The 21890-nt window shown below is 45.7% G+C and overlaps 1 protein-coding gene across 2 annotated transcripts in view; it reads left to right on the plus strand.

Annotated features, from left to right (window-relative positions):
- slc27a4 (solute carrier family 27 member 4) overlaps positions 1–21890 on the plus strand; it is a 56592-nt gene that overhangs the window by 24250 nt on the left and 10452 nt on the right. For both annotated transcript variants that reach the window (XM_068012246.1, XM_068012247.1), the window contains exons 3-9: positions 6202–6363; positions 7893–7962; positions 11453–11544; positions 13079–13188; positions 14439–14648; positions 17623–17749; positions 18443–18580. In XM_068012246.1, coding sequence (XP_067868347.1) covers positions 6202–6363; positions 7893–7962; positions 11453–11544; positions 13079–13188; positions 14439–14648; positions 17623–17749; positions 18443–18580 — 909 coding nt within the window. The remainder of the gene's footprint in view (positions 1–6201; positions 6364–7892; positions 7963–11452; positions 11545–13078; positions 13189–14438; positions 14649–17622; positions 17750–18442; positions 18581–21890) is intronic.

Here is a 21890-nt window from a genome sequence, read left to right on the forward strand (position 1 = left end):
TCTCTCGAGACAAGGAGGCCAAAGAAGAAGAAAAGCTGCGGGTGGCAACTTGCAGATCAGGGAAATGATTGCTAATAGTGATTGGAATGTTTGCATCGGATTTTCACAGGAACCTGCGACCCACATATTGATTTACTGAGTAGGATGTGTACTTTACACATCAACTGTATCATGCCTTAAAATTAAAAACCTGTTTGTCAACATGCCACAAAATGGAAAATGTTGAGTGTCAGCTGTGACCCAATTGGTAGCACTTCTTTCTCTGAGTCAGGAGGTTATAGGTTCAAGTCCCACTCTAGATAATTGAGCACAAAAATCTAGGCTGGCACTCCAGTGTAGTACCGAGGGAGTGCTGCACTGTCGGATGTGCTGTCTTTCAGATGAAATGTTAAACTGTGGGCCCTATCGGCACTCTTAAGTTGACAGAAAAGATACTACAAGACTATTGGAAGACGGGCAGTGGAAAGATCTCCCTGGTCATTATCATGTTGCTGTTAGCGGGAGCTTGTTGTGCACAAATTGGCTGTTGTGTTTCATGCATTACCACGGTGACTACACTTCCAAAGTACTCCATTGGCTGTACAGTGTTTTGGGATGTCCTGAGGTTGTGAAAGGCAATGCATTTTCGTTCTGTGTGAACAATTTGTGATGGGAACGGCCAGTATCAACGTTAACATTTCACCTTTTGTTCTCTTTGAATTGAATCAATCAAAATGTCATTTTCTTGGCAGTAATTGAAATTTCTGATGTGGAAAGTTTTGTTTTAAAAAAAAATTTCAAAACATCAAAGGGTTATATATGACACATTCATTATATAACACACTGATCCTTTATAAACGGAGAAGTTGTATCTGCTTGCGTATGTGAGAGCGGGAAAATGTCAGTGTACAGATTACACAGCTGCCTTTGATGCCTGAATTAGAAATAAACTTCCCAATGCATAATTCAACAGGGAGGGAGACAGAGGGGCAGGATCCCCCTCCCCCCCACCCCGTGCCAAACTCTAGCAGCCCTGATACAGTGCTGCAAAAACTCAAGGACTCCCACCCAAGTTCTGCCAAAGCCTTGGATCATCCCCCAGTGCAGCCAAACCCCATTGCGGAACCCCAACTACTGCTAGTACACTGTGCATGCCACATTGCTCCATATTCTCAGCTTCAGTGTCGGGAGAATGTACAAATTAAATGAAAGAAAGAACTTGCACGCACAGAACCTCAGGATGTTCCAAAGTGCTTTACAGCCAGTTGAGTACTTTTGGTAAAGGAAAGTATATACTCATTCAGTGTTTTCACAAAGTAATGGACAGAGTCATGGAATTTGATTCCCATAGCACCAGTAAAGATTGCAGAGTACCGTTTAACAAAAATGGAATTTGACTCCTTCTGTAAGTCAGTGGCCCTGATATATTATTTGCCATTTTCCTGGAGGCGGGTTGGGGGTCAGAAGTTGGCTTAATGGCCTGTTAAGGCCAATAGTCAGAGAATTTTCCAGTTGGCCTGCAGGCCCCCTGACCCATTGAGGACCAGGCCGTCTGCCTGTAGTTGGCCTCCTGGTGACAGACCTGGGGTGGGTGGAGGGCAGTGTTCCAGGCAAGCTTTGAGACTCTCTCCGCCTGCCTGGCCACAGCAGCAGCCACAGGCTGCCCCGTTGAGAAGTTCCCAAAATGGTGGCCTGGTTGCTGAGGCCATTTTGAAAAAATGTAATGCTTTTATATGTTGTAGAGATGGAGCCTCAAGATTGAGGCACCCTCTCTCCTTACCTGAACTGCAGGCTGCTGCTCCTGTTGGCCCTCCAGCTTTGAGAGCCTACCCATCGCCCTTGTTTGGACGACGTGCCCGCCCTCTGGTCACTAATTGGCCAATTCGGGAAAATCACTGCCGGGTGACTGTTCCCGACGCAAAACCCAAATTCCTGCCTATGGCCCACTGTTATAAAACAGAAAATCCTCTGATTCACCAGGAGCAACACCATGGGAGGTCCACAAGTGAAACAATTTTTCAACAAAACTTTGGAGCCAGCATTTATAATGGAAAGCACCGATGTAAAATATTTGAATCTGTATAGAGATGTTTATAATGGGAATGTCTATGGGAATAATTGCCTATCCCGGGATATTGCAGGCCTCCTGCCACTAGGCAGCACTGCAATGCATTCTGTTCCTTTTGCTCAGATGATGAGTCATCATTTCAACTACCTGCAGTTTGTAAACCCAGAATGCCCATCTGGAGTGGTAGCACTGTGGTTATGTTACTGGATGAGTAATCTAGCACACTAGAGTTCAAATCCCATTATAGTAGATGGGAAATTTAACTTCATTTTATTAAACAAATCTGAAATGCTCATTAAATGGCCCGCCCTGTCATACCTTTCCATTGACTCCAATTGAATGGAAGGTCAGGTGAGGTTAACAACGGGCAGCCAATCTGATTATCATGCATTTTACACCACCAGCAAACATCGAAGTCTCCTGCTGCAGGGGTCAAACTCATCGTATCTGACTCAGAGTGTTAATTGTATATTAATAGAGTGTTTAATTGTATTCAAGTGGTAGGCATTAACTGGGGATTCACTCGTGCTCCCATATATAGGAGCAGACTGAAACCTGGGTTTGGAGGTGCATATTTGTAATGTGTATCTCTAAATAAAAGCTTATAAGTGTGTGAAGAGTAGGCTCCAGTTCTATCCTTCACCACCTGGCTATCAAACATATAACACAGAGGTGAGAATGCTGCAAACTGATTGGAGTGGGCACAGGGCACTTGAGAAGGGGGCACTTGTGGTGTTGATTCCTTCTTGATACCACCCAACACAGAAACTGTTGAGCCATTCCCTGCCTATGAGCGTTTGCCATGTTTTGAAATTCCAGCGTTTAATTGAGAGCTTGGTATTGGGTGGGCCCCACCAATAAAACCTAATTATAAAGTTATCTTTTTGCAAACTATCTGCACGGGCGTGTAATCTGCCGAAAGGGTTATTAATTACAAGCGAGAAGTCAAATTACAGGTTACCTCAACCTCTCTTCTGTGTGTTGCATCTTTGCCTCTTTATGTCTGACTCAATTTCTGTGCTAATCTGCTAGTTCATTGTGTGAAAGAAATAACAGAGATTTTTCAGGACTGCCAGGTTCTCCCTGGGAAGGAGGGTTTAAAGAGGATAGAATCAAATAATTTCACAACAAAGAAGGAAGCGAGTTAGCCCATTACGCTGTACAAACTCTTACAGAGTTCTCCCCTCAGTCCTATCCCACTCTGCCTTCTTCCTACAACCTTCTCAATTTTGCTTTTTCACCTCCTGATGATCCCTTTGTTCTTTTACTAATGATCTTTACACTTCCACTGACCAGCGAAAATATATTTACCCAATTTACTTAATTGAAACCTCTCAAAATTTTGAACACTTCTGTGAGATCTCCTTTTTGTTCTATTAATTTCTCAAGTTAATTTTTTGGACAGTAAAGGAATCAAAGGATATTGGGCTAAAGTGGGGGAAAGTGGTGTTGAAGTAGAAGATCGGCTGTGATCTTACTGATTGGTGCAGCGAGTTCAAGGGGCCACATGGCCTACTCCTGTTCCTATTTCTTATGTTCTTAAGGCACTTTGATATTTGCTGTCTGGTCCCAAGTGTGCTGTTCAGATGTAGGCTCATGATCATTTTGTGCCACGCTCTCCCCTTTTACCTGCTGGTGCTGTTTCCTTAGGAAGCTGACAACCTGTGATTCCTTTCATTACAAACAAGAGAATCTGAAACTACACTGCCACCTTTCAAAAGGGACCTAATGACCGCCGGTGAGACCCAGAGGAATCTCTCTGGTTAACCGCAGGAGAAGCATGCGGTTGATGTCAGCTACGTTCTTACTGTGTCAGCATGGTTTCAGTTATATCATGTGACATTGGGATTCAGTCTCATGGTACCCTTTGTTGGCTTTGTGGGCTGACGGGGCTCCGTCACCTGTTGTGCATGTCCCACAGGTCCCCTCTGGGGAAACGTTGGCATAGTGGTAGTGCGACTGAACTAGTAATCCAGAGGCTCAGGCTAATGCTCTGGGGACACGGGTTCAAGTCCTGCCATGGTAGATGGTGGAATTTACGTTCCATTAAAATCTGGAATTGAAAGCTCGTCTCAGTAATGGTGCCATGAAACTACCATTAATTTTCATAAAAACCCCTCTGGTTCACTAAAGTCCTTTAGGGAAGGAAATCTACCATCCTTACCTGGTCTGGCCTACATGTGACTCCAGACCCACAGCAATGTAGTTGTCTCTTAACTGCCCTCAGAAATGACCTAGCAAGCCACTCAGTTGTCAAGAGCAATTAGGGATGGGCAACAAATGCTGGCCTTGCCAGTGACGCCAACATCCCACAAAAGCAGGGGGACCCACTTGATGATGCCCATTGAAAATAAGAGCAATCCTTAGAGCTGTTTAGCAGCTAACCGCCTTCATGTGAAATGAAAATGAATTAAAATAAAATTAAATTAAGATGGGATTAGGATGGTGCTTGATGGCTGGCATGGACACGATGGGCCGAAGGGCCTGTTTCTGTGCTGTATAACTCTATGACTCTATGTATTATCAATGGCCTCAACGATAGCTGCATCAGTTCACAGTGCTGGAGTATGCACTAACTGAGTCCCCACACAAAGCATCTCAGGAGAATTTGTTCCTTTGTTTTAACAACAGTTAATCATCGCCTCTTCCAGAATTGGGAACACAGGCCTACTGGCAGTCTGTGACACAACAAGGTCATGAGTGTATAGCTGAACATCACTCTCTTGGGATCGCAAAGATAAAGGTGCCTGAAAATCAACTAAAGATGAGAGAAATTAATAGAACAAGTAACATGCCTGCCCTCCTTATATAACGACCTCTTTGACCAGTCCTCATGTTTCCTCCTTTGGCTTGGTGTAAATCCTTTGTCTAACTATCCTCCTGTGAAGTGCCTTGGGACGGTTTACTATGTCAGTGGCACTATATAAATGCAAGTGGTTATTGTTGAAGGATGTAGCAGTTCAGCATCTGCTTTGTTGCTATTCCAGATGACGATGTGTTTTGTTAAAGGAACATTTCTTGGTCCATGCGCACCTCATTCATGGAGAGTACAGAATGTCTCGGAGAGTCGCATCAATCACAATTGCAAGTGGCTCCTCGGCCACCAGATTCCACTATGGTTTAGTTTAGTTTAGTTGAGTTTAGAGATACAGCACTGAAGCAGGCCCTTCGGCCCACCGAGTCTGTGCCGACCATCAACCACCCATTTATACTAATCCTACACTAATTCCATATTCCTACCACATCCTCACCTGTCCCTATATTTCCCTACCACCTACCTATACTAGGGGCAATTGCTAATGGCCAATTTACCTATCAACCTGCAAGTCTTTGGCTTGTGGGAGGAAACCGGAGCACCCGGAGGAAACCCACGCAGACACAGGGAGAACTTGCAAACTCCACACAGGCAGTACCCAGAATTGAACACGGGTCACTGGAGCTGTGAGGCTGCGGTGCTAACCACTGCGCCACTGTGCTGCCTGACACAATCCTAACCTTTTGCTTTCCTGTTCCCACTGTCGAGCATGTACATGTTCCCTGTGACATTGGGGAGCACTCTCGCCTCTGAGCCAGATGTTCGTGGCTTCAAGTCCAACTCCAGAGATTACAGTACATAATCCATTTTGCGCTCCAGTGCAGTACTGAGGGGTGCTGTTTTTCAGATGAGGCATTAAACGAAGGCCCTGTCTGCCCTTTTGAGGTGGTAAATGATCCCATGACACTATTTCAAGGAAGAGCAGAGGTGTTATCCCCAGTGTCATGGCTAATATGTATCCCTCAATCAACTAAAACTGATGCTTTAATCATTATCACATTGCTGTTTGTGGATCTTGCTATGTGCAAATTGGCTTCTACCTTTCCTGCATTAAAACAGTGACTACACTTCAAAGGTACTTCATTATAGCTAGAAAGCATTTTGGAACATTCTGAGGTTGTGAACGCACTATAGACTATAGATACCCCTCTGTGTGTGTAATAATCTGTGTAGAGTGGCATCAGACAGCAGGAGACGCATCAAACCAGCACTTGACCCCACGCTTTTCTGCAGCTGGGAGTGGGAATTGTGGAGATGTCAGGAATCAGAAAGAGGACTGGTGTAAGGAGATTATTACCTAATAATGTGTTTCTTTGGCTTCCCTTTTGTTTTTGAACAGCACTGAAGGAGATCCAGAAACTGCTGGGGAAATCCATGTACCTGTACTGCTCCGGAGAATGGAATGTCAGTGAGATGCTCCCAGGCACAGAAAACCTTGACCATTTACTGGAGGCCGTGTCAACGCGCCCTCCTCCCCCACTCCGAAACCGAGGATTCACAGGTAAAATCATATCAACAATGACAGACAGGAAAAGACCCTATGATCCATCCAGCTTGTCCCATACAATTTGGATGCCTTGTGTATCACAGTATACACAGTGTCTACCCCTCTCAAAAACCATGTGATCTCTTGGGCGAGATGAGGAAACAGACTCCAGGACAATTTGGGGAGACAAGGCTAGAAAATTCCACTCTGATCCCCTAGACGATGCAAACGGGTCCAAGAGACCACTCTGGCTGTGATTAATGTTATGCTGTACCTACCTTTTGTAAGAAGTAATGCTCAGCCCCATCAGAAACAGGTCCAACTGTCGCTTGAAGGAATTCAGTGAATCAGTGTCCACTGCAGGAGTCAGCACGACCCACCCCGTGATATCAAACCTAGATCTGGCCTTAAACATCTTAAGATTGTGACCTCTGACCCTCCCTAACCCATTTAATTGGGAAAAAAACTGTCAACTTGACAGCTTTACTTTGTCGCCCTTATCTAAACCTATCATAATCTTGTACACCTCCATCAAATCTCCCCTCAATCTCCTTTGCTCGTCGCTGCCTGCGAGAGTGGTGAAAGCGGAGATGATGAATGATTTCAAAAGGAAATTGGACGGGAGGGAAATAAACTTGCAAAGCTTTGGGGATAGAGCGGGGGAGTGGGGCTGATTGGATTGCTCTACATAGAGCTGGCATGGAGTTGATGGGCCAAATGGCCCCCTTCTGTGCCATAATGACTCTATGACAATCTATTGTCTTCATTATCTTCTAAACCTCAATCAGATCACCCGTAGGTTTACGCTTCTCTAATGTGTAGAGTCCCAGCTCTTTTAGCCTATGTTGATAACTAAGATCCTTCAAACTGGGTACTGTGAATTTGATTATCCAGGACCCTCCCCCCGCAACATGTAACGTCAATTAAAGGGGACATGTTGATTATACGTTCTGAAGAACAAAACCTGGAGGCTTAGTTTATCGCCCTAATTCATAGTCAGCGGGTAGAAGGACTTTAAATGAAAGCAAGAGTGGGAATCTCAGGCTCCTGTTCCTGCCTCCTGCTTTGTACAATTCCAGTGGCATTGGGAAAATCTTTCTCTTATAACAGAGAAGAGGAGATTTGATAGAGGTGTTCAAAGTCATGAAGGGTTTTGATAGAGTAAATAAAGCGAAACAGCTTTCGTTGGCAGTAGGATCAGTAACCAGAGGACACTGATTTAAGGTAATTGGCAAAAGAAGCAGAGGTGACATGAGGAAACATTTTTTTTACACAGCGAGTTGTTACGATCTGGAATGCACTGCCTGAAAGGGCAGTGGAAGCAGATTCTATAGTGACTTTCATAAAGTGAATTAGATAAACACACGAAGGGAAAAAAAGATTACAGGGCTTTGGGAAAGGAGAGGCGTGGGACTAGTTGGATAGCTCTACGAAAGAGCTGGCACCGGCACGCTGGGCCAAATGGCCTCCTTCTGTGCCGTATCATTTTACGATTTTTAAATGGCGGTTTCTGCTCCCATGTGAATGTGTATCTTTTGTTGCAGATCGACTGTTTTATATCTACACCTCAGGAACGACCGGCATGCCCAAGGCAGCTATTGTTGTCCACAGCAGGTAAGGACCCATGTTTTAATGATGTCAAAAGACCTATTAGCCCATCGAGCTCACCCCTCCAGTGCTCCGACTCACTCAGCCTAACATCCAACTACATTTTAAATACTTCTGTTGACTTTGTCCCCTGTGCTTTACCCTCAATCTTTGAGCAATAATACTTTTTCTAAGATTTGTTTTAAATTTACTGTGCAGTGATGACGTATCAGATGCACTGTCGGATATGCCGTCTTTCGGACGAGTTGTTAAACCCAGGCCCCGTCTGCCCTCTCAGGTGGACGTAAAAGGTCCCATGGCACTATTCAAAGAAGAACAGGGGAATTCTCCCCAATATTTATTGGCCAATATTTATCTCCCTACCAACATCACTGAAAACGGATTAGCTGGCCATTCATTTTATTGCGGTTTGTGGGAGCTTGCTGTGAGCAAAAAGACTGCCATGTTTCTCTACCTTACAATGATGACACTTCTGAAGTACTTAATTGTCTGAGACGCGCTTTGGAATGTCCTGAGGATACTAAAGGCGCCATTTAAATGCAAGTTACTGCGAGTCTGCAGCACAGAAACTGGCCATTAAACCCAACTCTGTTTGTACCGGTTTTATGTTCCACACGAGTCTCCTCCCACCTTACTTCATCTCTCCCTATCAGCACATCCGCCTATTCCTTCCTCATGTGCTCATCTAGCTTCCCCTTAAATGTATCCTTGCCGTTCGCCTCAACCACTTCCTGTGGTGGTGAGTTCCACATTCTCACCACTCTCTTGATAAAGAAGTTTCTCCTGAATTCTCGATTGGATTTATTAGTGACCAACTTATATTGATGGCCCCTAGTTCTGGTCTGATCCACAAGTGGAAACATCATCTCCACATCGACCCTATCGAATGTTCTCATAATCTTAAGGAACCCTATCGAGTCCTTCTTAAATATGTCTTTCAGCTTTATCAGTTGGGTGTCAGCAACTCATGTCTATCTAATACTTCTTTTGTGGTCACAGAATCGTTAAAGTGCCGAAGGAGGCCATTCGGCCCATCATGTCTGCAGTGGCTCTCCAAAAGGCTCCCCTGCCTTCTCCCTGTAACCCTGCAACTTCTTCCTTTTCATATAACAGTCTAATTCCCTTTTGAATGCCTCAATTGCACCTGCCTCCACCACACTCTCAAGCAGGGCATTCCAGATCTTAACCATTATGATTCACTGCGTGAAAAAGTTTTTCCTCATATCGCTTCTGCTTCTCTTACCCGTTACTTTAAATCTGTGCCCTCTCGTTCTCGATCCTTTCACGAGTGGGAACGATTTCTCCCGATCTTCTCTGTCCAGACCCCTCATGATTTTGAATACCTCTGATGACATCAAATCACCTCTCAGCCTTCTCCAAGGAAAACAGTCCTAACTTCTGCAATCTGTCTTCATAACTGAAGTTCCTCATCCCTGGAACCATTTTCGTGAATCTTTTCTGTAAATTAGATTTAGAGAGTTTGGTATGTGGATGAAAGGTGAGGTCAGAAGTTTTGTTTAGTTTGAAAATATGGGCAGATTTTGGAGGAGGAGTTTTATTAAGGGTTGTTAAGTATTGGCACTTGCTGAAAGCTGAGGGCTGCCAATTGTTGGGAGAGCTGCACAGGAAGTGGACCAGGTATCTGTCAGCTTACGATGAAAACAAAACCCTGAGGTAATAATTTGTTTCCAGTAGTCCACATCTCTGTCCTCACTGAGGAAAAGCCACTCACCGGGAAAGGACAAATCTTAAAATAAATGCAAACAGTTCCTCAGTTCAACGGCCTTTGCTGTTTAGAAGGCTACAAGCTGGAGTTGGTCACCAGCTGAAGCTGTTGACTTGCTTCCACAGGAGGTGCCGTACTGACAGTAGGGGGAATGCTTCGTCTCTTGGGGAATGGAGCTTTCTGACTGCCTCCTCAAGGTAACCTGCAGCTCAATCTACAGTTGCGATCACTTAAAAAAAAAAGCACTTGGCTGGCACTCTGCCATGACTCGTCTGGATAAAGGCAGTGAGTAGCTGAGCCATCCAGGTTCTGTGCATTCCCAGTCTATGCAGGCTTAACTGATCACCATCCTGGGGGTGCCACAGGGTGGGGTGGTAGGGCAATACCCCTGTTGGCCTCAGCATCTTGAGTTTGGGAGGGGGCAATTCACCAGGATTCCAGCGAGGGCGTCTATACCTGGGGAGAGGATGCGGTGTAGGGTAACCATTTACTGTGCTCCTCTGTGACGCCCATCACAGTCAAATCGGCTGCTGCAGTGATGCCATTTGGATGAGCTCCTAATGCATCTTTATGGAGGTTAAGGAGACATAAAAACAAGGAGACCACGAATGGCATAGGAGATCATCGCTGCTCTTGTCTGTGTCAAGTGAGCCGGATGTGGTTTATATTTTTCCCCTTCCATGGCTCTCTTTCTCTTCACAGATGCCTGCTTCCCTCTTTTATTTTTCCAACAGGGAGAACAGATGAGCACGCAACAGAAATCCCTCAGTGACCTTCAGCCACCAATGCTCAGAGGCTGCTTTCATTCCTGTGCCCACCTGTACAGCTACTGTGCCAATCCAGCAACAGCAGGAAGCTCCTCTAATGGCGAGGGAAGTCTCTCTCCCATGGACACTGTGGAAGAGGTTTGACAAACTCTCCTTGCCATTTTATTTTTGATGCTGGGAGCGGTCTGCCACCTGTAGGCTGGATGAAGATGAAGATCTGTGCTGCTTCACACTTGTTGCTTTGGGAACTAATGAGAAGAAAGAGCCGTAAGGCCCTGATATTCCTCGGGTGAGCGTGTTATTGGGGTAATGACCGGATAATCTGTTTTTAATGATGTTGGTTGAGAAGTTAAATATCGGCAAGGACGTCTGCTTCTAGAGCCATTATGACACAGAAGAAGACCATTCAGCCCATTGAGTCCATGCATTTCCTTTTGAAATCATTGACCATCTCCACTTGCACCACTCTCATAGCTGCTGAGTTTCAGATTACTGCGTAAAAAAAAAAATTCTACCTCACATCCCCCCTCCCTGCATCTCTTGCCTGAAACCCTAAATCTGTGTCCCCTAGTCCTTGCACCATCAGCTAATGGGAGCTGCTTCTCTTTGTCTACCCTATCCACATCTGCCATAACCTTCTACACCTCACTCATACCTCATTTTCTTCAAAATGATGCCATGGGATCTTTTACATCCACTTGGAAGGTCAGGTGGAGCCTCATTTTACCGTCTCATCTGAAAGATGTCACCTCAGATAGTACAGTACTCCTCTGGGAGTGTCAGTCTAGATTTTGTGCTCAAAACCCGCCTTCTGAGTCAGGAATTGAAAGTATGGCAACTGACCTGACAGCTGATATTTCCTGCAGTTGTCCGTTTCCGAACATTGGCACATCCTACCTTGCAAGCTCTACTAATGCGATGCAGCAGAAATCAGTAGAGAACATTCAGGAAGGATTTGCATTTGAGAATTTGAATCATGTCCCTAATTTTCTCTCTCCCTCAGGTATTACAGAATGGCCGCTTTGGTTTATTATGGTTACCGTATGCACTCTGATGACATTGTCTATGACTGTTTGCCTCTCTACCACTCTGCAGGTAACCTGGGAGAGGGTTGTGGGGGGAGGAGTTGGGAATACAGGAAGGGAGAGAGTACAGGGCTACCAGTAAATAATGTCAATCACCTAAATAATTTTAAGTCAGTCAGCCAATGCTGGGACCCAACTGTAGTGTTCTCATATTTAGCACCATCCCATTTAGAAATCTAATTCAAAGTGATTTTCTCTGAAATCTAATTAGAATTGATTTCTAAAAATATTGAAGTTTTAGTCCCTCGCTATCTTTTTTGGCAAATGTCCCCTCTTCTCCTGAAAGCCATTTTAAAAAATATGTTCATGGGATACAGGAAACATTGGCAAAGGCTGGCATTTGTTGCCCATCCCTAGTTGCCCTTGGGTTGGTTGCTGGTGTGCCTTTTCTTTGAACTGTCGATGGTACTCCCACATTGGTGTCAGGTAGGGAATTCCAGGATATTGATCCCAGTGACCATGAAGGAATGGTGATATTTTCCCAGTCGGGAAGGATGGTTGAGACCTACACATTGCAGGTACTTTCCAAGAGGAGATACTGGCTGATTCGCCCACACCATGGGCACCAGGTCCTTGTAGTGTCCCAACTAATCCCTAGATAAGAACAGCTAACTCAATGCAGACGTCTGAGGGGGCTTGACATGGTAGATACTGGGAGGATGTTTCTCCTCGTGGGGGAATCTCAAACTAGGGGGCATAGTTTCAGAATAAGGGGTTGCCCATTTAAGATAGAGATATGGAGGAATTTTTTCTCACAGAAGGTCATTAATCTTTGGAATTCTCTCCCCAGAGAGCTGTGGAGGCTGGTCATTGAATATATTCAAGGCTGAGATAGACAGATTTTTGAACAATAGGGAAATCAAGGGTTATGGGGAACAGGTAGGAAAGTGGAGTTGAGGCCAAGATCAGATCAGCAATGATCTTACTGAATGACGAAGAAGGCTCGAGGCATCGTATGGCCTAATCCTGCTCCTATTTCTTATATTCTTACGACTAGGGGATTGCATTACTCTGTTCCACCCAGTGAGACTAGGCATCAGGGTCTAGGGTTGCCAATCCTCCAAGATTGCCCTGGAGTCTCCAGGAACTCAAGATTACTGTACTGGGAGCAACACCCAGGAGAAATATCACAGTAGCATGAAAATAAATTGTTTCATAGTTATAAAAATGTCGGAGTTGGGAAAGAAAAGACTGACTGCCAGGGCAAAAATCATCCAGTCAAGTAACAAAGAGTCTGTTGGCTTTCCATTGGCTGTGGGACGGTGTGGCACTGTGAAAATGGACATGTTGGGTGACTAATGGCAGGAGTGTGGGGCGATGCAGTTGGAGAGAGGTAGAGTGGGGCGGTGTGAGAGGGCGAAGTGTCTAGTCGTGATGCTCCGGTCATCACGAGCGCGCGGCAGACTTAGTGCACCATCTGGTCTATTCCTGCCCGTCAACTTCATGGGTGATGAAACCTGCAGGATTACATCTGGCCAGCATTAGCAACCCTAATCGATAGAAACTGAATTCCATGTCGTTGATCCAGTCGTTTGCTTTTCTAGGGAATATTGTGGGACTAGGGCAGTGTCTCCTCCACGGACTGACTGTTGTAATCAGGAGAAAGTTCTCCGCCTCTCGCTTTTGGGATGACTGCGTCAAGTACAGGTGCACGGTGAGTGAGCGTTCTGTGAAGTGATCAATCCTGGTTTGAGTGTGAAACCCTCGTGCTTGGCCCTTAATCTCGGGCAGTAAGAACTGGACTGTAACTACAGCAACAAGGCTGCACACCAGCTTAAACCCCCTCACCTCTGCCGAAGGCGTTTCTTGCATCCATTGGAATGTTCCCTGCCCCTAGCTGCCATTTATACGCCCATGCACACAGACCCCCAGGGACACACTGGATTGGGTGGTAGGGGAGGTGAGGGCTGGGGCTCTGTTTAGCAATGCTACTCTCACTGTTCCGTATCCTGTGTTGTGACCTGCTTCATTCAGTTCCATGCCCAGTGATCCACACTCTAACATGTTCAGCTAGATGGTGCATTTATCCGGTGGGCCCTCAGTTCTCTATTTAACTAATATCATTGTCATTGAGAATATAATATTATAAATGTGGCACAGTGTAAGGGTGGAATTAATCTTGGGGTTCTACAGCCACTTCGCTGCCACAGAGCTGAAGTCTCTGCCTGCACAGAGCAAGAAAGTTGGTCCCTTCGTCTCTTAGCTCATTGGTTTCCAGATGGACTGCAATGGTTCAAGAAGGCAACTCACCACCACCTTTTCGAGGGCAGTTAGGGATTGGCAACAGCTGCTTCCTGCCAGCGACGTCCACATCCCATGAAAGGAATAAAAGAAAGAACATTGGAACAGGAGGAGGCCATTCAGCCCCTCGTGCTTGTTCCACCATTCAGTGAGAACATGACTGATCTGTATCCTAACTCCATTTACCCACCTTGGCTCCTATCCCTTAAAACTCTTGGCTAGCAAAAAATTTATCAAGGTCAGATTCAAAATGATGAATTGAACTAGCACCTATTGCTTCCACCTCCCTTTGCATGAAGGAAGTGTTTTCTAACTTTTCTCCGGAATGGTCTGGCTCTGATTTTAACGTTACGTCCTCTTGTCCTAGTCTCCCCTACCAGAGGCAGTTATTCTCTCTGTACCCTATCAATTCTTTTCAAAATCCTAAAATCCTCAATCAAACACCTCCAAACTTTCTGCATGTTGCTAGAGTCCCAGAACAAATGATGGCGGCTGTTCGAGTGTTAGGTTTATTAATCCCAGGAACCGTGCTAGGTGAATCATATAAAGTTCCTGAAATTGATTTCTGTTCTTCAGCTTCGAATGAGACTTTAACCATGTCTATTTGTTTCTAATGCCTGACCAATTCATAGCTGAGGGAGTGGTGCCCCTTTCTTTCCGCAGATTGTCCAGTATATCGGGGAGATTTGCCGCTATCTCCTGAGCCAACCCGTGCGGTGCGTGGAGCGGCAGCACTGTGTGCGCATGGCCCTCGGGAATGGCCTGCGCCCGTCCATCTGGGAGGACTTCACTTCTCGCTTCCACATCCCACAGGTGGCTGAGTTCTACGGGGCTACAGAATGCAACTGCAGCCTGGGAAACTTCGACAACAAGGTGCTGCAAAAAGATGGGGCGCGAAAGGCAGACAGCGAACGATTGGGGGGAAAAAAACAGGGTCCAGGCCTTGGACAATTTACCAAAAACATGTGGTGCAGGGTTGCGGGTTTTGGTGAAGGCCAGCCCACCCGTTTGACCAGATTGTGGTAATGCTCTTCACCACCCAGTCATAGAACTCTAGACGTTTACAGCACAGAAGGAGTCCATTGTGTATCCCGCTCTCTGCTATAGCTAATTCAAAACTATTCCGACTGCCCCGTTCTCTCCCCATAGCCCTGTATCTTCCTCAGCTTCAAATTTTTCTCTGCTTTTCCCTTGAATGATACAATGGTCATGGCCTCAGCCACTCACTGTTGCAACAATCCTCTCCCCTCACTCTCTTCCTGACAATTTTAATCGAATCACCTCTCACCAGTGACTCCCCAACAATAGTCTTGCCCTGATACACTCATTCAAATTTCCACTTAGCTTTCTCTGATCGAGTAGAAATATCCGAGAATCTCTCCTGGCCAGCAATTTTTCCCACAATCAACATAATTGAAACAGATTATCTGGTCATTATCTCATTGCTGTTTGTGGGAGCTTGCTGTGCACAAATTGGCTGCCATTTTTCCTACATAACAGTAGTGACTACACTTCCAAAGTACTTCATTAGTTTAGAGCACTTTGGGATGTCTTGAGGTTGTGAAAGGCGCTATAGAAATAAGAGACTTTCTTTTCTTTCCTCATAATTACAATTTCCTATCCCTGACATCTTCCTAGCGAAGCTATTTCATATGCTGTCCATGGCTTCAATGTCCTTTGCATGTCCAAAACTGCACACAATCTTTGTACAAATTGATGATTACTTTATTGGTTCTCAGTTCTCCCATTTATAAAACCCAAAATGCTGTCAGCCTTTTTTATGCCATTATCCGCCAGCACTCGGACGTTAGGGAATTATATGTTTGAAGCCGGAGGTCCCTCTGATCATCCACACCCTTCGTTGATTTTCCATTGTGAATTTCATTTCCCTCTCGAGGTGGACTGCCTCACGGTTATCCGCATTCAATTGCATCTGCCACCTCTCCATTCTGCAAACCTTCTTGAAGTTGTTGCGATCCCGTTAGGGATCTTTAACTTTTAAAAAGAGAAAGTAGAATTCCCAGTTATTACTGAAAGAATTACGCCACAAGATTTCACATTATATTAAAAAAAAATTACTGTACAAGAGTTAAACAAAGCAAAACACTATTAACTTATAGTCATTTGGTAGTACAGAACTTGAGTATTGCTGGAAGTAGAGAAATTTTGTCGAAGCTTTTCGTCTTGCACTCATCAGGACAATATGCAAGAATACCGACAACAAATTTACACTGTATGAGAAGAGAGTGCTGGTTGGTTGGCAAGTGGACTCTGATTGGTAGAGGTGTTGCCATGGAGGATGCACCAGTTTATGGTGACTGACAGTTAACTGCCAAGCTTTGTTTGAAATTTAAACCAGGCAGCTTGACTCTGATTGGTCAAGGCATTGCAGTGAGGAATGAAGCAGCGAATGGCTGTCACTTATTTTATGGTTTTATGGCTTTCACCTCTCTAACTTTGTCTCTGTAAGCACTCATGGAGAGATTTGTATATAATTTCCCAAAGCTAAAAGTGACCTCTAAAATATTAATGCAAACCATGAACCAAGTGATCTTAACAAAGTCTTATACAATCCGCCTCACTGTTTGCCGAACCCCTTATTTTTGTGTTGTCGGCAGATTTCCAGAGTGTGGAAGGTGAGGATATTACATTAGCGCAGCAAGGTATGTACTTCAGAGAAGCCTGTTCTTTTGAGAATACCAACCCCACCATCTTCCCATTTCAGCCTTGAGCTAATCCTTAAATTTTCAGGCTTCAACAAACCCAATCAGGAATTCAGGAGAAATGTCTTTACCTAGCGAGTGGTTAGAATGTGGAACTTGCTGTCATATGGAGTGGTTGCGGCAAATAGCATAGAGGCATTCAAGGGGAAGCTGGATAAACACATGAGGGAGAAAGGAATGAAAGGATACGTTGATGGGTTTAGATGAAATGGGGTGGGAGGAGGCTTGTGTGAAGTATAAACACCGGCATGGACTGGTTGAGCCGAATGGCTTGTTTCTGTGCTGTAAACACCTTGTAACTACTTTTCCCAACAACTCATTCTAGCTGTTGCTTTTCTGTGTACAGGAATACTTCCCAATGCTGCTCCTACATCTGCTACTCACAACTGTGCTTCCCTCCCTCTCTGACACAGACCCTTTGAAGCAGGATGACTATCTTTTAACCTACTCCAGTCCTCTGAGAATTCTTGTGCTGCTCCAACTTTGGCCTCTTGTGCATCCCCCACTTCCTTCGTCCCACGATTGGCAGCTGTGCCTTCAGTTGCCTGGGCCTTAAGCTCTGGAATTCCCTCACTAAACCTCTCCGCTTTAAAACCTGCCTGTTTGACCAAGCTTTTGGTCACCTGTCCTGATATATCCGCATGTGGCTCGGTGTCACATTTTTATCTGATTCCATTCCAGTGAAGCACCTTGTTAAAGGCGCTATATAAATGCAAGTTGCTGCAAATAAGTATTTTAAGTACCTCAGTCTTGTGCAAACTCTGGACTGAGTTCCGGTTTCTACCAATTTGAAGGGAGTGGTACCACAATAAGAGCTTACAGTCAGTCAGATTAGTGTGTGTTATCTTCAGACATTCCAACAAAAGATAATTGCTATGTAAACATGCGGATATTTTTATTCTTGCTGCCAGTGGGGTAATTGTTTGCTCTTTGCTTGGTGGGATTCTGCAAGCGCGGTTTACTGAGAAGTTTCAACCTGTGGTTTGCTGGCAACAGGACGGAGCGCCTGAGGTTTATGTATTGGTGGTGTGCTTTGTGGAGCTTCAGGAATTGCGTGTTTGTCTGGAAACCATCAGGAAGCCAGGCTTTAGTTTAAAGCTAATTGCTTCTTATTCCCTTTGTAGGTTGGTGCCTGTGGATTTAATAGCCGCATTCTGCCCTTCGTCTACCCGATTCGATTGGTTAAGGTAGATGAGGACACAATGGAGCTGATTCGAGGCCCCGATGGTGTCTGCATCCCCTGTAAACCAGGTATCCCAACAGCTTCTGGTGACTTAGCAACGCCTTTTAGTCTACCAGTCTTAGGCCAAAATATGATGAAAATCCTCTTCGTGTTTAAAAGAGGAAATCTCCTGTGCATGCTGAACTAGCTGATTGCAAGTGGGGCTTGGGTGTCACTGAGTTAGATAGCAGCTTGTGTTTGTGTGTGTCTGTGTGTGTGTGTGTCTCTGTGTGTGTGTGTCTCTGTGTGTGTGTGTGTGTTTGTGTTTGTGTGTGTCTGTGTGTGTGTATGTGTTTGTGTATCTGTCTGTCTGTGTGTGTATATACGCAGACATGGTCAGGGTTTGCTGTGATGCCACCAAAATCAAACAGACTTCCAAAATTTGCTGTCTAGATTCACGCATGAAGAATGGAACACTTAGAGAAGGTACCAGAATGCTGGAACAACCCCAATCTCCCTGCCAATGAACTAGGGGCTAGAGGAAGGGAGGGTATAAGTGGAAGTCCGTTTTTTTGAAAATAAAAAAGATTTCTTTAACACACAGCTTTAAAATAATACAGCTCCACCTATTTAACATCTAAGGCCACTGGTTCGGTCAGATCCATAAAGTAGGAGGGAAGTTTACAAGCAGATAGCATCCACTCCCTGTCACCCTTGAAGCAGGAATTGCAGCTGTTCCCAGGGCCGCAGTCTGACTGGCAGCTTTGTTTTTCTCTCCCCAGGTGAGCCAGGCCAGTTGGTGGGTCGGATTGTCCAGAATGACCCCTTGCGGAGGTTTGACGGATATGTAAATGAGACAGCAACAACCAAAAAGATTGCACACGACGTGTTTAAGAAGGGAGACGCAGCCTACCTCTCCGGTAAGGGGCGAGGGGCGGGGGTGATTTTCGGGTATCCACCAACCTGGCGCCACCCCAGGTTTCGAAAGATAACGTCTGGCGAGCTGCCACTTCGCCAGTCAGGTGGCCTTTAACCTTCACAGGCGGGTGTTAGTCAAATGAAAAATCAGAAGCAGCAATTAGGGACTGGATTTTTGTGGAGGAGGCGGGGCTCCCGGCGCTGGGCCAAAAAGATGGGAGGAACCCAGCCTCTGCCTTTTCATGCCCCCCGGGCACGATCCCCCGTCGTTTTGCTGCCGAAGTGTCCCGCGCTGGGAGCTCCATCCCTTTAAAGACGGGGATCTCGCCTCCAAGAGCCGCCAGCCAATCACAGGGCTAGCATCTCAGTAGGATCAGCAGCGCCACTGTGAGCAGTGGTCACTGCCGGTACTGCGGAGGCCTTGGACCCAGGCCCAGCACTAAAACCCTGGACCTCAGGTAAGTGAGGCAGTGTTGCCGGAACCAGTCCAGAAGGCCCTGTTGAAGGTGGGTTGAGAAGGTGGGCGTGAAGTCCATTCCATGGAGGTGGAGGTTTTGCCAGCGGGGGTCCCCTGTGGGCTACAGATTGCCCAAGAAGGAGGGACCCCTGCCACAAGCCCGCAGGAAGAGCGCCTCATTTTACGAGGTGCCCTCCCCACCCCCAATGGGGGAGGCCCCCCCGCCACCACTGGTAAAATCCCACTGGCTGTTAATAGGCCACTTAAGGGCCTTATTGTCCTCTGGGCGGGAAGGCCGTAGCCAGCCTGTACCTCCCCCGGCAAAATTGCTTAGCAAAAGGGCGGCAACGGACCCTCCCCCCCCCCCCCCCCCCCCCACCTCCAACCCTGCCTCAGAGGGCCCCATAAAATCCAGCCCTAGGAAGAAAGAATGAGTCAACGTCAAAAATCCCTCAGTGGGAGGGGGATTGAGTTGGTGCACTGTTCATTCACTTCTGCAATTGAAGCTTAAATCCAGCCCAGACTTAAGAAGTTCTAAGGAGCCATGTGCAGAATAAGTCTGAAGGCATCTCTTGCAAGTTTCTTGCAGAAAGAAAATAAAAAACTTGTATTTCTATAGCATCTTTCATGACCTCTGGATATCCAAGGCACTTTACAGCCAATGAAGCACTCTTTGAAGTGTAGTCACTGTTGTAATGTAGGAAACGGAGTAGCCAATTTGCACACAGCAAGCTCCCACACACAGCAATGTGATAATGATCAGATAACCTGCTTTTGTGATGTTGCTTGAGGGACAAATATTGGTAAGGACTCTGGGGATAACGCCCCCTGCTCTTCTTCGAAATAGTGCTATGGGATCTTAGGTTCACCCAGGAGGGCAAATGGGGCCTCAGCTTTACATCTGATCTGAAAGACGGCACCTCTGACAGTGCAGCACTCCCTCAGTGCAGCACTGGGGTGTCAGCCTGGATTATGTGCTCTGAGGTGAGAGTGCTTCCCACTGAGCCAAAGCTGACGTCTAACTCGGCAGAGGCCAGGGATCAAACCTGTTCTGATTCACCACATTGGGCAATGTCTTTTCTGACTGACCCACTGAAGGAGGTTGGGAAGTGGGAGGAGGGCAGTTCCTGGTTGTCTGTACAGCTAAACCAATAAAATCATGAGAAATAGGAATAGGAGGAGGCCATTCAGCCCCTCAAGCCTTTTCTGCCATTCAATAGGATCATAGCTGATCTGCAACCTAACTCCATATACCCACCTTTACCCCATATCCCTTAATACCTTTGGTTAATACAAATCCATCAATCTCAGATTTAAAGTTAGCAATTAACCCAACATCAGCTGCTGTTTGCGGAAGAGTTCCAAATTTCTGCCACCCTTTGCGTGTCTTAACCTGCACCAAGTCCTGTTTACCTATCACCCCTGTGCTCATTGACCTACATTGGCTCCCAGTCAAGCAACGTCTTGATTTTAAATTTCTCATCCTTGTTTTCAAATCCCTCCATGTCCTCTTGCAAACCACCCCCCCCCCCCACCCCCACCCACTTTTAGATCTCTGTAATCTCCTCCAGCCCCACAACCCTCCAAGATATCTGCACTCATCTAATTCTGGCCTCTTAAGCATTCCCGATTGTAATCGCTCCAACATTGATTGCAGCGCCTTCAGCTGTCTAGGCCCAAAGCTCTGGAATACCCTCCCTAAACCTCTCCATCTCTCCACCTCACTTTCCTCCTTTAAGACACTGCTCAAAACCTACCTCTTTGACCAGGCTTTTGGTCATCTGATTGAAAATCTCCTGATGTGGCTCAGTGTCATGTTTTGTTTTATAATGCTCCTGTAAAGAGCCTGGGATGTTTTATTACGTTAAAGAGGGTATTTAAATTTAATTATTGTAGATTAGAAATAGGAGCGGGAGTAGGCCATGTGCCCCGTCAAGCCCGCTCTTCTGTTTAATACGATCATGGCTGATCTTCTACCTCAACTTCCCTTTTCCCAACCAATCCCCATGTCCCTCGATTCCCCTAGTGTCCAAAAAATCTGTTGATTTCCGTTTTGAATATACTCAATGACCGAGCAGCCGCACCCCTCTGGGTAGGGAATTCCAAGGATTCGCAATCCTCTGAGTGAAGAAATTTCTCCTCATCTCAGTCCTAACTGGCCAGCCCCCTATCCTGAGACTGTGACTCCCAGTTCTATACTCTTCAGCCAGGAGAAACAGTCCCTCAGCATCTACCCTGTCAAGTCCCTTAAGTATTTTATACATTTCGGTGATATCACCTCTCTTTCTTCTAAGCTCCAGAGAATATAGGCCCATTCTACTAAATTTCTCCTCATGGGGCAGCCCTCTCAACCCAGATCTTGTGAACCTTCATTGCACCCCCTCTAAGGTAAGTATATCCTTCCTCAGGTAAAGCAACCAATAAAAAAAAGTTTAACAGTTTGACTGTTTCCAATTAACCTTTGCATGTCTCAGACCCCTTTAAACTGGACAGCTGTCCATCCTTGGATATGCAAGCAAGCCTCTGCGGTCTCCTCCATTATGGGCAGCAGGTCATAGATCAGTGAGGCTACTGATGCAGTCACATCTTGTGACTGGGCCCTTAGAAAGCTGATCCATTTCCAATTTACTAATCTTAAGCTTAAACAAAGCCAATTACACAAGTATGAAGGGAGAGCTGGCTGAGGTTGATTGGGTAAATAGACCAAAAAGGTATGGTGGTAAATAAGCATTGGGGAATATTTGAAGAAACAATTCAAAATGTTCAACAAAAATACATTCCATTAAAAAACAAAAACTCAGCCAGAAAGATCCTTTTACTCGGGAAAGTATTAGATTAAAAGAAGAGGCTTATAA

This window comes from Heterodontus francisci, chromosome 32 (assembly GCF_036365525.1).
Source record: "Heterodontus francisci isolate sHetFra1 chromosome 32, sHetFra1.hap1, whole genome shotgun sequence".
In the NCBI taxonomy this organism is placed as follows: domain Eukaryota; kingdom Metazoa; phylum Chordata; class Chondrichthyes; order Heterodontiformes; family Heterodontidae; genus Heterodontus; species Heterodontus francisci.